Consider the following 16,635-nt stretch of genomic DNA (forward strand, 5'->3'; position numbering starts at 1 on the left):
GGGTTGTGCATCTGTCGCTGCCGGGTCCAGTTAAACAAAGTACCCCTGCTGTGGACCTCCTGTGTCATATGTCAGTAGCCTCCACAGCCCCTCCTAGCCTTGATTACTGGGATGTAAAGTTAAGGTCAAGGTCCCCGCCATGGCTGAGGGGGAGGGACTGACGTTACCAAGAGCCGGCAATGTGATGAGTTGACTCAGTGTGTGTGTGTGTGTGTGTGTGTGTGCCTGCGCTCATATAGTGCCAGTGCATGATATCGCCCACGAAATGGTGTATTATCTCACGTTTCACAACACTATATCCACTTTGACAACATTGTTTATTGGTTGAAAGCACCTGTAAAGACCCATCTGTAAAAAGAAGAAATCTCTGCAGTGCAAAACAACAAAGGAAGACATTAATACAGCAGACCCCTGTTAACCGTGGTGTCTCCTCCTGAGCAGTCAGCTACATAAACCTCCCTGGTCAAACATGTGCTGAGATAGGATAGGGTCCTGTCATGGCTGCCTTTTAACAGCCTGCATGTACCATCCATGACCTCAACACCCATTAATCACATGACGGCACTGCAGGAGAGGGTGCAGAAAGCTGTGTGTGGAACGCTTTGAGTCAAGTCTATGTTGTATAATCAATAGGTATAAAAATAAATGGCTTGACTGTTATTCCCTCCCTGCTACCCCACTCTAATAAAATCCCAGTAATGCATATTTCATTTACTTTTATACTTATTGATTACCTGTACTCCAGTTAGTAAATCACGCGCCTATCGATCCCTCAATCGTACAATCCCTCTGTCGGACAGCACATAACCAGCCATTTGTGCCCCTGATAAAGAGCTCAGACATTGAACTCCCCACAGTAAATCTTTGCAAACTAACTTTTTAATTCCAAAATCGATCCGTGCTTAAACGTCGCATTATTTCACGAGGCACGCCCGCGGTATTAAAAGTAATACCCTGATGCATTTGGTCTTTATGCATAGAAGTCCATCCTTCCAATGCTCCCCTCATTACACAGAGTCCTGATCGGGCAGGTGCTCTGGGGCCCAGGCTGCAGCCTGGCGGGAGAGATCCTGTGGAGGGAAGGCTGTCTGGCCCCTCCCCTCCAAGGCCCAGACTACAGGCTGAGGAGCAGGGACCACTCAGGGGCCACATGGAGCCCACAGAGACACTCAGTCACATGCTAATAAAACATTAGAATACCATTAGCTGGCTCATTAGGGAAGGCTAAACGGGACAACTCGTTTAAAAAATGGAACCAAAAGGCCTCTGGTAACAGGCTTGTTATGCATCATTTGTAGCTGTTTGAGTAGCTCACTGCGGGATAACACAGCTACAATTTTACTCAAAGGTGTAATAAAAAGCTATTTTGGAAATTGGTTTGCAATAGAGTGGGTTTAAGATGTGTTTAAGAGAAGCAGTTTTACAGATAAAACACACAATACATGCAAGTGATCTTCCTGCAAGATATATATGGCAACATTACAAAATGAGCAGATAAAAAGTCAGGTGAAAAGTTATGTTTCCTTGCACATGGGAACGTTTAACATTTCAATGTAATGTAACGGTAAACTAGAAGAGTCCCACAGAAAGAAGGGAAAGTCAGTGAATTAGGGATCACCAACTAAGAATAGCAGAGCTGTGTTGAGCCATGGAAAAATAACCCAATATCCAATAAAGACGACGAACAAGAACTCAATTCTCGCAAAGACACATCGAGGACATTCAAGAAAATGTCTGAGCGATACATTTGACATGTCACATGGGTCATACAACGAAAAAGACACTCTTAAAAGCAGCGTGGTCCCTTAGGTAAAGAATACAACAAAAGTGACACAGGGTCAACTGTAATTCAGGTGCCCACAACCAAAAGCAGATATATCAATTAAAAAGAACACCTGAAAAGAAGAGGGGCAGAAGTAACAAAATTGCCCCCTATTTTCATTAGGGTACACGGTACTTCAGGTGTGAACAGGATAGCAAGATGAATAAAGGTATTCAAATGAATCAGAAAGGATTAAAGTCTCCTGGGAAGCCGATCAATAGCCCCAAATCAATAATCAATAGGCCACTCACACCAATATACTTACTGCTGACACCGAGATCTCACAATTAAAATGAAAACTGGGAGAGGAGTGGCGTAAGACTATGATTTATCTTGCGCCACAAATGTCATTTAGAAAAGAAAAAAAAAAGTCAATAGATATAACCGAAGTGCGGCCGGCTCAGGTGGGAGGCAGTTATGCATTTTAACATGGCCACCATCCCAGAACGTTAGAGCCAAATCCTACTGTTCACTGTGCCCATTCACACGGCCATACTAGGACAAATAACATGGAGTCCTATACAGCCTAAAGCACTTCCTATCAAATCCCTGATGGTTGCCATCAACTCTACCAAAATAGGAGATGACAGGTTTTTATTAACGCAGTATTATTTCAACCTCTGCCAGATACAAGATTAATGTTTATTCTTCCCTTACAGACCAAAACACTTTTCTTTCAAGGGTATTTTGAAGTAAATAAAAGGCATAGATACATGAGAGCTCAGTGATAAGAATCGATCATTTGAATAAGTTCCTCAAAATAAATGAAAATATAGTGAAGCCAATTATGTGAAGAGTAAACTTTGCGGTGAGCAAGGTGTTATTTAATACAGTTTCTGAATCTGAGTATCGATGCTCTGTGTTAGAGACACAGCACTATTATCCCCACCCTGTCAGTACCATGCTGATGCCCTATATAAGAATATTGATGAAATGTATGTAAGGGAGTGCATGTGTGAGTGTGTGCGTTAGCACATACACCAGTAAGCGTGTGTCATGTACAGTGCCTTCAGAAAGTATTTACACCCCTTTACTTTTCCAACATTTTGTTGTTTTACAACCTGAATTTAAATGGATTACATATAGATTTTGTGTCAATGATCTACACACAATGGCCCATAAGGTTAAAGTGGAATGATGTTTGACGATGTTTAAAAAAATGTATTTAAAACATTTTAAAGCTTAAATGTTTTCAGTCAATAAGCATTCAAACACTTTATTATGGCACGCCTAAATAAGTTCAGGAGTATATGCTTAACAAATCACATAATAAGATGCATGGACTCATTCTGAGTTCAATAATAGTGGTTACCATGATTTTTGAATAACTACCTCATCTCTGTACCCCACACATTGTGACGGCCCTGAATTTGACTGAACCGTCTCTGCTTCTCCTTCCAATAGGACACTTCCCCTTTAATTCCCAACTAAATAGCCAGTATCAGCTGCACAAAAGTGGGTTAATGATGGTGGTGTGAATGAGGATGTGTTCAACCCTCAGTTCCGAAAGCTTCTTTACTCCATTTGTTTTGTTGTATTTAAAAGTGTGCTTTGTAGCTTTGTCTCAAGTTTAACCAGGATCGGATCCACTCATTTCTTCCTTTGGACTACACATCTCATTTGGTCTCCGCAGTTTTGTCGTGACCTTTCTCCGCTGGAGATCTGTTGGCGGATTGGGTTGTCTGACAACTTTTTTTGAATACGGTATTTCACTTGTTTGAGTGTGATTTCTACCGTGTTGATTTGTGGTCAGTTGTAGTTGAAGACTACTGAGATTTGATACTGTTTATGGTTGTGTGGCAAAAGAGTTTGTAATTTTGATTGTATGATTGAGACTGGGTTTACGCTACACTTTTATGAACGGACAAACATTGCGTGACTAAAGTCACTTGAGTTCACTGAACTCCTTTACCGGGCTGGACTCTTTTAGGCCCGAGGTGCAGGACTTTTCTTGAGGAACCAGAGCTCATTGTTTGTTTATTGTAATGTGTGTGATCATTTACACTGCTCAAAAAAATAAAGGGAACACTTAAACAACACACTGTAACTCCAAGTCAATCACACTTCTGTGAAATCAAACTGTCCACTTAGGAAGCGACACTGATTGACAATACATTTCACATGCTGTTGTGCAAATGGCATAGACAATGGGTGGAAATTATAGGCAATTAGCAAGACACCCCCAATAAAGGAGTGGTTATAAAGGTGGGTACCACAGACCACTTCTCAGTTCCTATGCTTCCTGGCTGAGGTTTTGGTCACTTTTGAATGCTGGCGGTGCTTTCACTCTAGTGGTTGCATGAGACGGAGTCTAGAACCCACACAAGTGGCTCAGGTAGTGCAGCTCATCCAGGATGGGACATCAATGCGAGCTGTGGCAAGAAGGTTTGCTGTGTCTGTCAGCGTAGTGTCCAGAGCATGGAGGCGCTACCAAGAGACAGGCCAGTACATCAGGAGACGTGGAGGAGGCCGTAGGAGGGCAACAACCCAGCAGCAGGACCGCTACCTCCGCCTTTATGCAAGGAGGAGCACTGCCAGAGCCCTGCAAAATGACCTCCAGCAGGCCACAAATGTGCATGTGTCTGCTCAAACGGTCAGAAACAGACTCCATGAGGGTGGTATGAGGGCCCGACGTCCACAGGTGGGGGTTGTGCTTACAGCCCAACACCGTGCAGGATGTTTGGCATTTGCCAGAGAACACCAAGATTGGCAAATTCGCCACTGGCGCCCTGTGCTCTTCACAGATGAAAGCAGGTTCACACTGAGCACGTGACAGACGTGAACATGTGACAGACGACTGCAACATCCTCCAGCATGACCGGTTTGGCGGTGGGTCAGTCATGGTGGCATTTCTTTGGGGGGCCGCACAGCCCTCCATGTGCTCGCCAGAGGTAGCCTGACTGCCATTAGGTACCGAGATGAGATCCTCAGACCCCTTGTGAGACCATATGCTGGTGCGGTTGGCCCTGGGTTCCTCCTAACGCAAGACAATGCTAGACCTCATGTGGCTGGAGTGTGTCAGCAGTTCCTGCAAGAGGAAGGCATTGATGCTATGGACTGGCCCGCCCGTTCCCTAGATCTGAATCCAATTGAGCACATCTGGGACATCATGTCTCGCTCCATCCACCAACGCCACATTGCACCACAGACTGTCCAGGAGTTGGCGGATGCTTTAGTCCAGGTCTGGGAGGAGATCCCTCAGGAGACCATCCACCACCTCATCAGGAGCATGCCCAGGCGTTGTAGGGAGGTCATACAGGCATGTGGAGGCCACACACACTACTGAGCCTCATTTTGACTTGTTTTAAAGGACATTACATCAAAGTTGGATCAGCCTGTAGTGTGGTTTTCCACTTTAATTTTGAGTGTGACTCCAAATCCAGACCTCCATGGGTTGATCAATTTGATTTCCATTGATCATTTTTGTGTGATTTTGTTGTCAGCACATTCAACTATGTAAAGAAAAAAGTATTTAATAAGAATATTTCATTCATTCAGATCTAGGATGTGTTATTTTAGTGTTCCCTTTATTTTTTTCAGCAGTGTATGTTGGTAATACAACCCACGCAAAATAACCATTGTTTTTTTTATTTCCAATGTTTTAAGGGTTTATGAAAAGTGTATGTCCATACTGACTTTTACATGAGTCCTTTGTATTGGTGTAGACTTGACGGACCAGACAGGACTCATTCCCTCCCAAACAAAAAGGCGAAATCAATATTTTCTCTGGTACCCCTACAAACAATAACTTCAAGTCAAAACTGTTACAATTATCTGTATGTTTTAAGGTCCCTCAATTGAGAAGTGAATTTCAAGCAAAGATTCAACCAAAAAGATGAGGGATGTTTTTCAATGCCTTGGAAAGAAGGGCACCTATTTGGAAAAAAAGCAGACATTGAATATCCCTTTGAGCATGATGAAGTTATTAATTAGGCTTTGGATGGTGTATCAATACACCCAGTCACTACAAAGATACAGGTGTCCTTCCTAACTCAGTTGCCAGAGAGAAAGGAAACCACTCAGGGATTTCACCATGAGACCAATGGTGATAAAATCCTAGAGGAAAATCTGGTTCGGTCTTCTTTCCAACAGACAGTGGGTGACGAATTCACTTTTCAGCAGGACAATGACCTAAAACACAAGGCCAAATATACACTGGAGTTGCTTGCCAAGACGACAGTGAATGTTTCTGAGTGGCCTAGTTAAGTTACCGTTTTGACTTAAAAATCGGCTTGAACACCTATGGCAAGACTTGAAAATAGCTTTCTAGCAATGATCAACAACGAGCTTTAAGAATTTTTCAAAGAATAAATGGGCAAATATTGTACAACCCAGGTGTGCAAATCTCTTAGACTTACCCAAAAAGACTCACAGCTGTAATTGCTGCCAAAGGTGATTCTTATTATATTTTGTCTCAGAGGTGAACATTTATCTTATCATTTGTAATAAATGTTAGAATTTATTTCCACTTCGACAGAGTATTTTGCGTAGATCGTTGACCAAATATGACAATTTAAATACATTTTAATCCCACTTTGAAACACAAAATATGAAAAAAGTAAAGGGGTGTGAATACTTTCTGAAGCTGGCTGGAGTGTTTACGAACATATTCAACCTTTCCCTATCTCAGTCGGCTGTCCCCACTTACTGAACTAAATGACAAATGCCCCGTAGCACTCACTTCTGTCATTAATGCTTTGAGAGGCTAGTTAAGGATCATATCACCTCTTCCTTACCTGACACCCTAGAGCCACTTCAATTTGCTTACCGCCCCAATAGATCCACAGACGATGCAATCGCCATTGCACCATCTGGACAAGAGGAATACCTACGTCAGAATCCTGTTCATTGACTATAGCTCCATAGTACCCTCCAAGCTCATCATGAAGCTCGGGCCCCTGGGTCTGAACCCCGCCCTGTGCAACTGGGTCCTGGACTTCCTGACGGGCCACCCCAAGGTAGTGGTAGGAAACAACACCTCCACTTCGCTGATCCTCAACACAGGGGCCCCACAAGGGTGTGTGCTCAGCCCACTCCTGTACTCCCTGTTCACCTATGACTGCGTGGCCACGCACGCCTCCAACTCAATCATCAAGTTTGCAGACGACAACAGTAGTAGGCCTGATTGGCAACAATGACGAGACAGCCTACAGGGAGGAGGTGAGGGCCCTGGCAGAGAGAGGCCAGGGAAATAACTTCTTTTAACAAAACGAAGTAGCTGATCGTGGACTTCGGGAAACAGCAGAGGGAGCACGCCCCTATCCACATAGATGGGACCGCAGTGGAGAAGGTGGAAAGCTTCAAGTTCCTCAGCATACACATCATTGACAATCTGAAATGGTCCACCCACACAGACAGTGTGGTGAAGAAGGCACAACAGTGCCTCTACAACCGCAGGAGGCTGAAGAAATTTGCCCCCTAAGACCTTCTGAAACTTTTACAGATGCACAATTGAGAGCATCCTGTCAGGCTGTATCACCGACTGTTACGGCAACTGCACCGCCTGCCACCGCAGGGCTCTTCAGAGGGTGGTACGGTCTGCCCAACGCATTACTGGGGGCACACTGCCTGCCCTCCAGGACTCCTACAGCACCCGATGTCACAGGAAGGCCAAAAAGATAATCAAGGATATCAACCGCCAGGGCCTGTTCACCCCGCTATCATCCAGAAGGCGAGGTCAGTACAGGTGCATCAAAACTGGGGCTGAGAGATTGAAAAACAGCTTCTATTTCAAGGCCACCAAACTGTTAAATAGCCATCACTAGCCGGGTACAACCCGGCTACTCAACCCTGCACCTTAGAGGCCTTATAGACATGGAATCACTGGCCACTTTAAATAATGGAACACTAGTCACTTTAATAATGTTTACATACTGCTTTACTCATCTCATACAGTTGAAGTCGGAAATTTACATACACCTTAGCCAAATACACTTAATCTCAAATTCCTGACATATAATCCTAGTAAAAATTCCCTGTTTTAGGTCAGTTAGGATCACCACTTTTTATTTTAAGAATGTGAAATGTCAGAATAATAGTAGAGAGAATGACTTATTTCAGCTTTTATTTCTTTCATCACATTCCCAGTGGGTCAGAAGTTTACATACACTCAATTAGTATTTGGTAGCGTTGCCTTTAAATTGTTTAACTTGGGTCAAACATTTTGGGTAGCCTCCCACAAGCTTCCCACAATAAGTTGGGTGAATTTTGCCCATTTCTCCTGACAGAGCTGGTGTAACTGAGTCAAGTGTGTAGGCCTCCTTGCTCGCACACACTTTTTTAGTTCTGCCCACAAATTTTCTATAGGATTGAGGTCAGGGCTTTGTGATGGCCACTCCAATACCTTGACTTTGATGTCCTTAAGCCATTTTGCCACAACTTTGGAAGTATGCTTGGGGTCCATTGTCCATTTGGAAGACCCATTTGCGACCAAGCTTTAACTTCCTGACTGATGTCTTGAGATGTTGCTTCAATATATCCATTTTCCTCCTCAAGATGCCATCTATTTTGTGAAGTGCACCAGTCCCTCCTGCAGCAAAGCACCCCCACAACATCATGCTGCCACCCCTGTGCTTCACGGTTGGGATGGTGTTCTTCGGCTTGCAAGGCTCCCCCTTTTTCCTCCAAACATAACGATGGTCATTATGGCCAAACAGTTATATTTTTGTTTCATCAGACCAGAGGACATTTCTCCAAAAAGTACGGTCTTTGACTCCATGTGCAGTTGCAAAACGTAGTTTGGCTTTTTTATGGCGGTTTTGGAGCAGTTGCTTCTTCCTTGCTGAGCGGCCTTTCAGGTTATGTCGATATAGGACTCATTTTACTGTGGAAATAGATACTTTTGTACCGGTTTCCTCCAGCATCTTGACAAGGTCCTTGCTGTTGTTCTGGGATTGATTTGCACTTTTTGCACCAAAGTAAGTTCATCTATAGGAGACAGAACGCGTCTCCTTCCTGAGCGGTATGACGGCTGCCTGGTAACATGGTGTTTATACTTGCGTACAATTGTTTGTACAGATGAACGTGGTACCTTCAGGCATTTGGAAATTGCTCCCAAGGATGAACCAGACTTGTGGAGGTCTATAATTTTCTTTCTGAGGTCTTGGCTAATTTCTTTTGATTTCCCATGATGTCAAGCAAAGAAGCACTGAGTTTGAAGGTCGGCCTTGAAATACATCCACAGATACACCTCCAATTGGCTCATGATGTCAATTAGCCTATCAGAAGCTTCTAAAGCCATGATGACATTTTCTGAAATTTTATAAGCTGTTTAAAGGCAAAGTCAACTTAGCGTATAAACTTCTGACCCACTGGAATTGTGATACAGTGAAATAATCTGTCTGTAAACAATTGTTGGAAAAATGTAATGTAAATGTAAGTAGATGTCCTAACCGACTTGCCAAAACTATAGTTTGTTAACAAGAAATTTGTGGAGGGGTTGAAAAACGAGTATTAATGACTCCAACCTAAGTGTATGTAAACTTCCCACTTCAACTGTATGTATATACTGTATTTAGTCGATGCCACCCAACATTGTTCATCCTAATACAGTGCCTTGCGAAAGTATTCGCCCCCCTTGAACTTTGCGACCTTTTGCCACATTTCAGGCTTCAAACATAAAGACATAAAACTGTATTTTTTTGTGAAGAATCAACAACAAGTGGGACACAATCATGAAGTGGAACGACATTTATTGGATATTTCAAACTTTTTTAACAAATCAAAAACTGAAAAATTGGGCGTGCAGAATTATTCAGCCCCTTTACTTTCAGTGCAGCAAACTCTCTCCAGAAGTTCAGTGAGGATCTCTGAATGATCCAATGTTGATCTAAATGACTAATGATGATAAATACAATCCACCTGTGTGTAATCAAGTCTCCGTATAAATGCACCTGCACTGTGATAGTCTCAGAGGTCCGTTAAAAGCGCAGAGAGCATCATGAAGAACAAGGAACACACCAGGCAGGTCCGAGATAGTTTAAAGCCGGATTTGGATACAAAAAGATTTCCCAAGCTTTAAACATCCCAAGGAGCACTGTGCAAGCGATAATATTGAAATGGAAGGAGTATCAGACCACTGCAAATCTACCAAGACCTGGCCGTCCCTCTAAACTTTCAGCTCATACAAGGAGAAGACTGATCAGAGATGCAGCCAAGAGGCCCATGATCACTCTGGATGAACTGCAGAGATCTACAGCTGAGGTGGGAGACTCTGTCCATAGGACAACAATCAGTCGTATATTGCACAAATCTGGCCTTTATGGAAGAGTGGCAAGAAGAAAGCCATTTCTTAAAGATATCCATAAAAAGTGTTGTTTAAAGTTTGCCACAAGCCACCTGGGAGACACACCAAACATGTGGAAGAAGGTGCTCTGGTCAGATGAAACCAAAATTGAACTTTTTGGCAACAATGCAAAACGTTATGTTTGGCGTAAAAGCAACACAGCTCATCACCCTGAACACACCATCCCCACTGTGGCAGGTGGTGGCAGCATCATGGTTTGGGCCTGCTTTTCTTCAGCAGGGACAGGGAAGATGGTTAAAATTGATGGGAAGATGGATGGAGCCAAATACAGGACCATTCTGGAAGAAAACCTGATGGAGTCTGCAAAAGACCTGAGACTGGGACAGAGATTTGTCTTCCAACAAGACAATGATCCAAAACATAAAGCAAAATCTACAATGGAATGGTTCAAAAATAAACATATCCAGGTGTTAGAATGGCCAAGTCAAAGTCCAGACCTGAATCCAATCGAGAATCTGTGGAAAGAACTGAAAACTGCTGTTCACAAATGCTCTCCATCCAACCTCACTGAGCTCGAGCTGTTTTGCAAGGAGGAATGGGAAAAAATGTCAGTCTCTCGATGTGCAAAACTGATAGAGGCATACCCCAAGTGACTTACAGCTGTAATCGCAGCAAAAGGTGGCGCTACAAAGTATTAACTTAAGGGGGCTGAATAATTTTGCACGCCCAATTTTTCAGATTTGTTAAAAAAGTTTGAAATATCCAATAAATGTCGTTCCACTTCATGATTGTGTCCCACTTGTTGTTGATTCTTCACAAAAAAATACAGTTTTATATCTTTATGTTTGAAGCCTGAAATGTGGCAAAAGGTCGCAAAGTTCAAGGGGGCCGAATACTTTCGCAAGGCACTGTATTTAGATATTTCTTAATTCCATTCTTTTACTTTTAGATTTGTGTATTGTTGTGAATTGTTAGATACTACTGCACTGTTGGAGCTAGGAACACAAGCATTTCAACACACTTGCAATAACATTTGCTAAATATGTGGATGTGACCAATAAAATTTGATTTGGAGGCACTTTATGTGTTGGGTGACTTGTTTAGGGGTGTGACTGTGGAGGGGGGTGACCTCCAGTGACTGTCCAGGGTAAGTCTGGACAGTCACTAGAGGATGGATTTGAGCTGCTTGGGGAGATGGATTCAGGCTTGTGCCGTCCGACGGGACACATCTGAAGCACCACTCGTCAATCCCCCTCTCTCCCTCGTTCATTTGGGAGTATGATTTATACTTTTTGAAGTGAAGGGTCTTGAATCCCTCTATAAAGGAATTAAGAGGCTTCCCCTGAGACGGCATTCAAATGAGAGCATGGTAGGGATATGAGGGCTTTTTAATAGATAGAAATTAGTATTCACAATGCCTCAAACTGGAATCTGAAGGAACCTTTCAGGTGGAGAAGAAAGAGCCAGTTAAGAAAATAAATCTAAGAAGTTTAGCCTTTTCATTGCATTCGTGTTTTTGCCCATCAAGAAATGATGGAGGGCTTTCTGAACTAGCCCAGGAGAGAGAGCTTGAAACAGAATACAAAATGCTCTGTAAATAGGCACTGTGGAACTGGAAACAATGCAAGGAAGAGTCTCAGACTGAGGGCTGTTCAGCTCCTCAACAATCCCCATGCAGATCCAGCAGTACAGGGGCTGACTTGGAGCTAGAGGCTTTGAGCAAAACTCTTTAGATAAACTTCTGCAATTATTTATATTTTTTTAGCCTTTTCAGAAACACTGGAAACCAAAGATTCTACATGAATATATTCTATGTTCGAGAAAGACAACCTTGGAAAAATACATCAGTTATTATTCAGCGGAGTCTTATATCCCAGTGAAGAGTTGTCTGTTGTATAGACCAGGGGTCAAGCTTGCCCCATATACAGTACCTGACTGTGCTAGCTAGTCTCATGGGGGACGTGGCTAATATCACACAAGTCTTTCTCCAGCCTTACCCATGATCTCATCCTAACATGACCTTCTATGACACCACTCCTCTCATTCACTCTAAAGACCATGAATGCCCACGCCAATAGCACCAAAGCACAACTTTAACATGTTAGCCCAGCTGCTTGATGTGATGTCATCTGTATGCCCACCTGAGTCTGGAGGTCACGATGTCACACTTTGAGCTCCTGTCTCTGAGGAGTTGGTCAATGTTCTCACCCTCGCACATATTGAACATGTCTCTGAGGTACGAACTTTGATGTAGCATGCATCGGTTAAATCACGACTTGTGTTTAGCGACTGGTTCATTTAAGAGTTAACCACATCTGTCAATATATTGAGCTTCAGAATGGAATGGGCTGAATGGCTCCAATAGGCCCAGGAGAGGCGGAGTTTAACCATGCCAACAATAATGAGTGCTGTGTGCATCCCCTACCTGGTTTTGCAGATGGAAGAGGAGCATCTCCGATGGGAGCTGTCTGGCACCATGTCAATGGGATAAACAGGTAACGGACACAGAGGGTTGAACTGGAACACATTTAGAAGATGTTAGGAGTTCACCCAGACGCATCAAAAATAGGGCTAGAGAGATGAAATGTCTTATTCAATAATTCAACACAAATATACCTGGCTCCGGTCTCTTTTTCCAATGGAAGGCAGCCATTGATAGGGGTCCTGAGTGAAATGCTTCATTCTCTCCATAGACACTGACATACTGTTGTCCTGCAACACATAAAATGTGGTATTTTAGAACATATCACATAACTTGTTAAATACATGCATTAAAAGCCTGGTATCCATTAATGTTTGTCAAGGAATGTGTTTCTAGTGTGCCACTCTGCCCTCACCTTACTGGGAAGCCTCCTCCGGCCTTTCCTGATGCAGCGGGCAGCCACGCCAGGCAACCGGTTCAGACGGGCATGGTAACCTGCAACACCAAACCACACTGTTACCCAATCAGAACCGGAGAGAGTGACAATTTCTGTTGTTTTCTGTTATTTCACAATGTAAATGGGCTCCCGAGTGGCGTAGCGGTCTAAGGCACTGCATCTCAGTGCAAGAGGCGTCACTACAGTCCCATAGGGTGGCGCACAATTGTCCCAGCACCGTCCGGGTTTGGCCGGGGTAGGCCGTCATTGTAAATAAGAATTTGTTCTTAAACTGACTTGCCTAGATAAAAAAGGTTAAATATTTATTTTTATGTATAGCATTTTGATTAGCTCATCACCTCTCTGAGTGGGCCGTGCAGGCTGTAGGAAGGTGGGAGGAGCTGAGTCTGGTACTTCGAGGACAGGAGGAGTATCTGGGTCCCAGCTGGGCAGCAGGCTGGGAATGCCCATCCCCCCCGCTCCACACTCCCCCTCAAAGAACCAGTCACTCTGCTCATCATCACCTACAGCACAGGCAGGAAATTCAACACTGTTAGTCACAATGTGTACATTGGGAAATTCCATAACTGCTCAATATGATTCTGCATGACATTTAAACAATGATACAAAAGTATTTTCACGGATGGGCTGCACCAATTTATAATTTAGTGCTGTACAATTAACCATGGAATGAAGTACTGACTGCATGAGGGCATCTTTCCTACTTGGCCTGCATCAATCCTCTCTCTATTTGTTGACAGCCTCTCCACCACCACACAGCAGACCACCCTGGTCCCCAGACACTGCTCTCTCCACAGACCTGTCAGTCAGCGGGGCGCATGCCTCTCACAGTCAAGGTGTAGTGACAACTGTTAAATCAGGGGCCGCCTCGCCCCACCACGGCTAATGAGATTAGCAGAGGCTTCAGCGCTCATTAACACGACATGACAACGCCTTATTAGAGCCGCCTGGGTGCCCGGCAACCAGCCTATTGTATCAGAACCTCTTTCTTTCTAGTCTTAGCATTCTGTTACACTTACAAAGAGCACAGGCATAGCTCCATCCTCTGAACATTCAGGTAATGCTAGAATTAAAAGGCTTATTACATGCTTTTTGTTTTCATTTTGCACCATTATTACCTTTGTCATCTTATTTAATTTGCATATACATATGTAAATGACACAAAGCACATTTTCATCCACAGTTTGTATGCGAGGAAAGTAATAACTTATAAAACAAAATCACAATAGCTGTGATGGAAACAGGAGGTTTTGGTGTAATTTTATAAATGCTGACAGAATTTGTTCCTTCGAAATGGTGGGAAATTATTGTCTGTAAAATTTATTATGCGGGAAATGACGGTGGAAACACATTTGTGTGCAAATACTCTGAACAAAAATATGAACGCAACATGCAACAATTTCAAAGATTTTACTGAGTTATATAAGGAAATCAGACAATTGAAATAAATTCATTAGGCCCTAATCTATTGATTTCACATGACTGGGAATACAGATACCTTTTAAAAAGAAAACCAGTCTGTATCTGGTGTGTGTACCATTTGCCTCATGCAGTGCGACATCTCCTTCACATAGAGTTGATCAGGCTGTTAATTGTGGCCTATGGAATGTTTTCCCACTCCTCTTCAGTGGCTGTGCGAAGTTGCTAGATATTGGCGGGAACTGGAACAAGCTGTCGTACATGTCAATCCAGAGTATCCCAAAAATGCTCAATGGGTGACATGTCTGGTGAGTATGCAAGCCATGGAAGAACTGGGACATTTTCAGCTTCCAGGAATAGTGTACAGATTCTTGCTGAAACATGAGGCGATGGCGGCGGATGAATGGCACGACAATGTGCCTCAGGATCTTGTCACGGGTATCTCTGTACATCCAAATTGACATAGATAAAAAACAATTGTGTTCGTTGGCCGTAGTTTATGCATGCTCATACAATAACCCCACCACCCTGTGAGGACTCTGTTCACAATGTTGACATCAGCAAAATGCTCGCCCACACGACACATCTGCCCGGTACAGTTGAAACCGGGATTCATCCGCGGAGAGAACACTTCTACATCGTGCCAGCGGCCATCGAAGGAGAGTATTTGCCCACTGGTCGGTTACGACGCCAAACTGCAGACAGGTCAAGACCCCGGTGAGGAGGACGAACACGCAGATGAGCTTCCCTGGGACGGTTTCTGACAGTGTGTGCAGAAATTCTTCAGTTGTGCAAACCCACAGTTTCATCAGCTGTCCGGGTGGCTGGTCTCAGACGATCCTGCAGGTGAAGAAGCCAGATATGGAGGTCCTGGGCTGGCGTGGTTACACTTAGTCTGCGGTTGTGAGGACTTTTGAACGTACTGCCAAAAATATTTAAAACAACATAGGCTTACGGTAGATAAATTAATATTCAATTCTCTGGCAACAGCTCTGGTGGACATTCTTGCAGTCAGCATGCCAATTGCATGCTCCCTCAAAACTTGAGACATCTGTGGTATTGTATTGTGACAAAACTGCACATTTTAGAGTGGCCTTTATTGTCCCCAGCAGAAGGTGCACCTGTGTAATGATAATGCAGTTTAAGTTATTTGGGACTGGGGGGCAGTATTGAGTAGCTTGGATGAATAAGGTGCCCAGAGTAAACTGCCTGCTACTCAGGCCCAAAAGCTAGAATATGCATATAATTATTAGATTTGGATAGAAAACACTCTGCAGTTTCTAAAACTGTTTGAATGATGTCTGTGAGTATAACAGAACTCATATGGCAGGCAAAAACCTGAGAAAAAAATCGAACCAGGAAGTGGGAAATCTGAGGTTTGTTGGTTTTCAAGTCTTTGCCTATCCAATATACAGTGTAAATGGGGTCAGATTGCACTTCCTAAGGCTTCCGCTAGATGCCAACAGTCTTTAGAACCTTGTTTCAGGATTCTACTATGAAGGGGGAGCGAATAAGAGCTGTTGCCTGGACACCAGGTGTCTGGCAGAATGCCATAAGCTAAGTCTCACGCGCGAGCTGCGTTCCCTTTCATTTCTAAAGACAAAGGAATTGTCCGGTTGGAATATTATTGAAGATTTATAATAAAAACATCCTAAATATTGATTCTATACATCGTTTGACATGTTTCTACGAACTGTAATGTAACTGACTTTTCGTCTGGATTTGCTCGCGCGTTGTGAATTTGGATTACTGGACTAAAAGAGCGAACAAAAAGGAGGTATTTGGACATAAATTATGGACTTTATCGAACAAAATTAACATTTATTGTTGAACTGGGATGCCTGGGAGTGCACTCCGATGAAGATCATCAAAGGTAAGTGAATATTTATAACGCTATTTCTGAGTTTTGTGACGCCTCTCCTCGGTTGGAAAATGGCGGTATATTTTTCTGGCTTGGCGCTGACCTAACATAATTGCATGGTGTGCTTTTACCGTAAAGTTTTTTTAAAATCTGACACAGCAGTTGCATTAAGGAGAAGTTTATCTATAATCGTATGTATAACACTTGTATCTTAGATCAATGTTTAGAATGAGTATTTCTGTAATTTGATGTGGCTCTCTGCACTTTCACCGGATGTTTGTTTGAGACAATGCATTTCTGAACATAACGCACCAATTTCAAATTAGGTTTTTGGATATAAAGAAACTTTATCGAACAAAACACACATTTATTGTCTAACATGGAGTCCTGGGAGTGCCATCCGGTGAAG

At 43.2% G+C, this 16,635-nt stretch overlaps 1 protein-coding gene across 10 annotated transcripts in view; it reads right to left on the bottom strand.

Moving 5' to 3' along the window:
* LOC139383506 (G patch domain-containing protein 2-like) overlaps nt 1-16,635 on the bottom strand; it is a 39,155-nt gene that overhangs the window by 9,336 nt on the left and 13,184 nt on the right. For all 10 annotated transcript variants that reach the window (XR_011628738.1, XR_011628739.1, XM_071128064.1 and 7 more), the window contains exons 4-7: nt 13,285-13,449; nt 12,905-12,984; nt 12,684-12,779; nt 12,493-12,584 (exon numbers count right to left, since the gene is read on the bottom strand). Coding sequence is in view for 8 of the 10 variants with exons in the window: in XM_071128064.1 (XP_070984165.1) it covers nt 12,493-12,584; nt 12,684-12,779; nt 12,905-12,984; nt 13,285-13,449 (433 nt within the window). In the remaining 2 variants the exon portion in view is untranslated. The remainder of the gene's footprint in view (nt 1-12,492; nt 12,585-12,683; nt 12,780-12,904; nt 12,985-13,284; nt 13,450-16,635) is intronic.

This window comes from Oncorhynchus clarkii, chromosome 25, assembly GCF_045791955.1.
Source record: "Oncorhynchus clarkii lewisi isolate Uvic-CL-2024 chromosome 25, UVic_Ocla_1.0, whole genome shotgun sequence".
In the NCBI taxonomy this organism is placed as follows: Eukaryota; Metazoa; Chordata; class Actinopteri; order Salmoniformes; family Salmonidae; genus Oncorhynchus; species Oncorhynchus clarkii.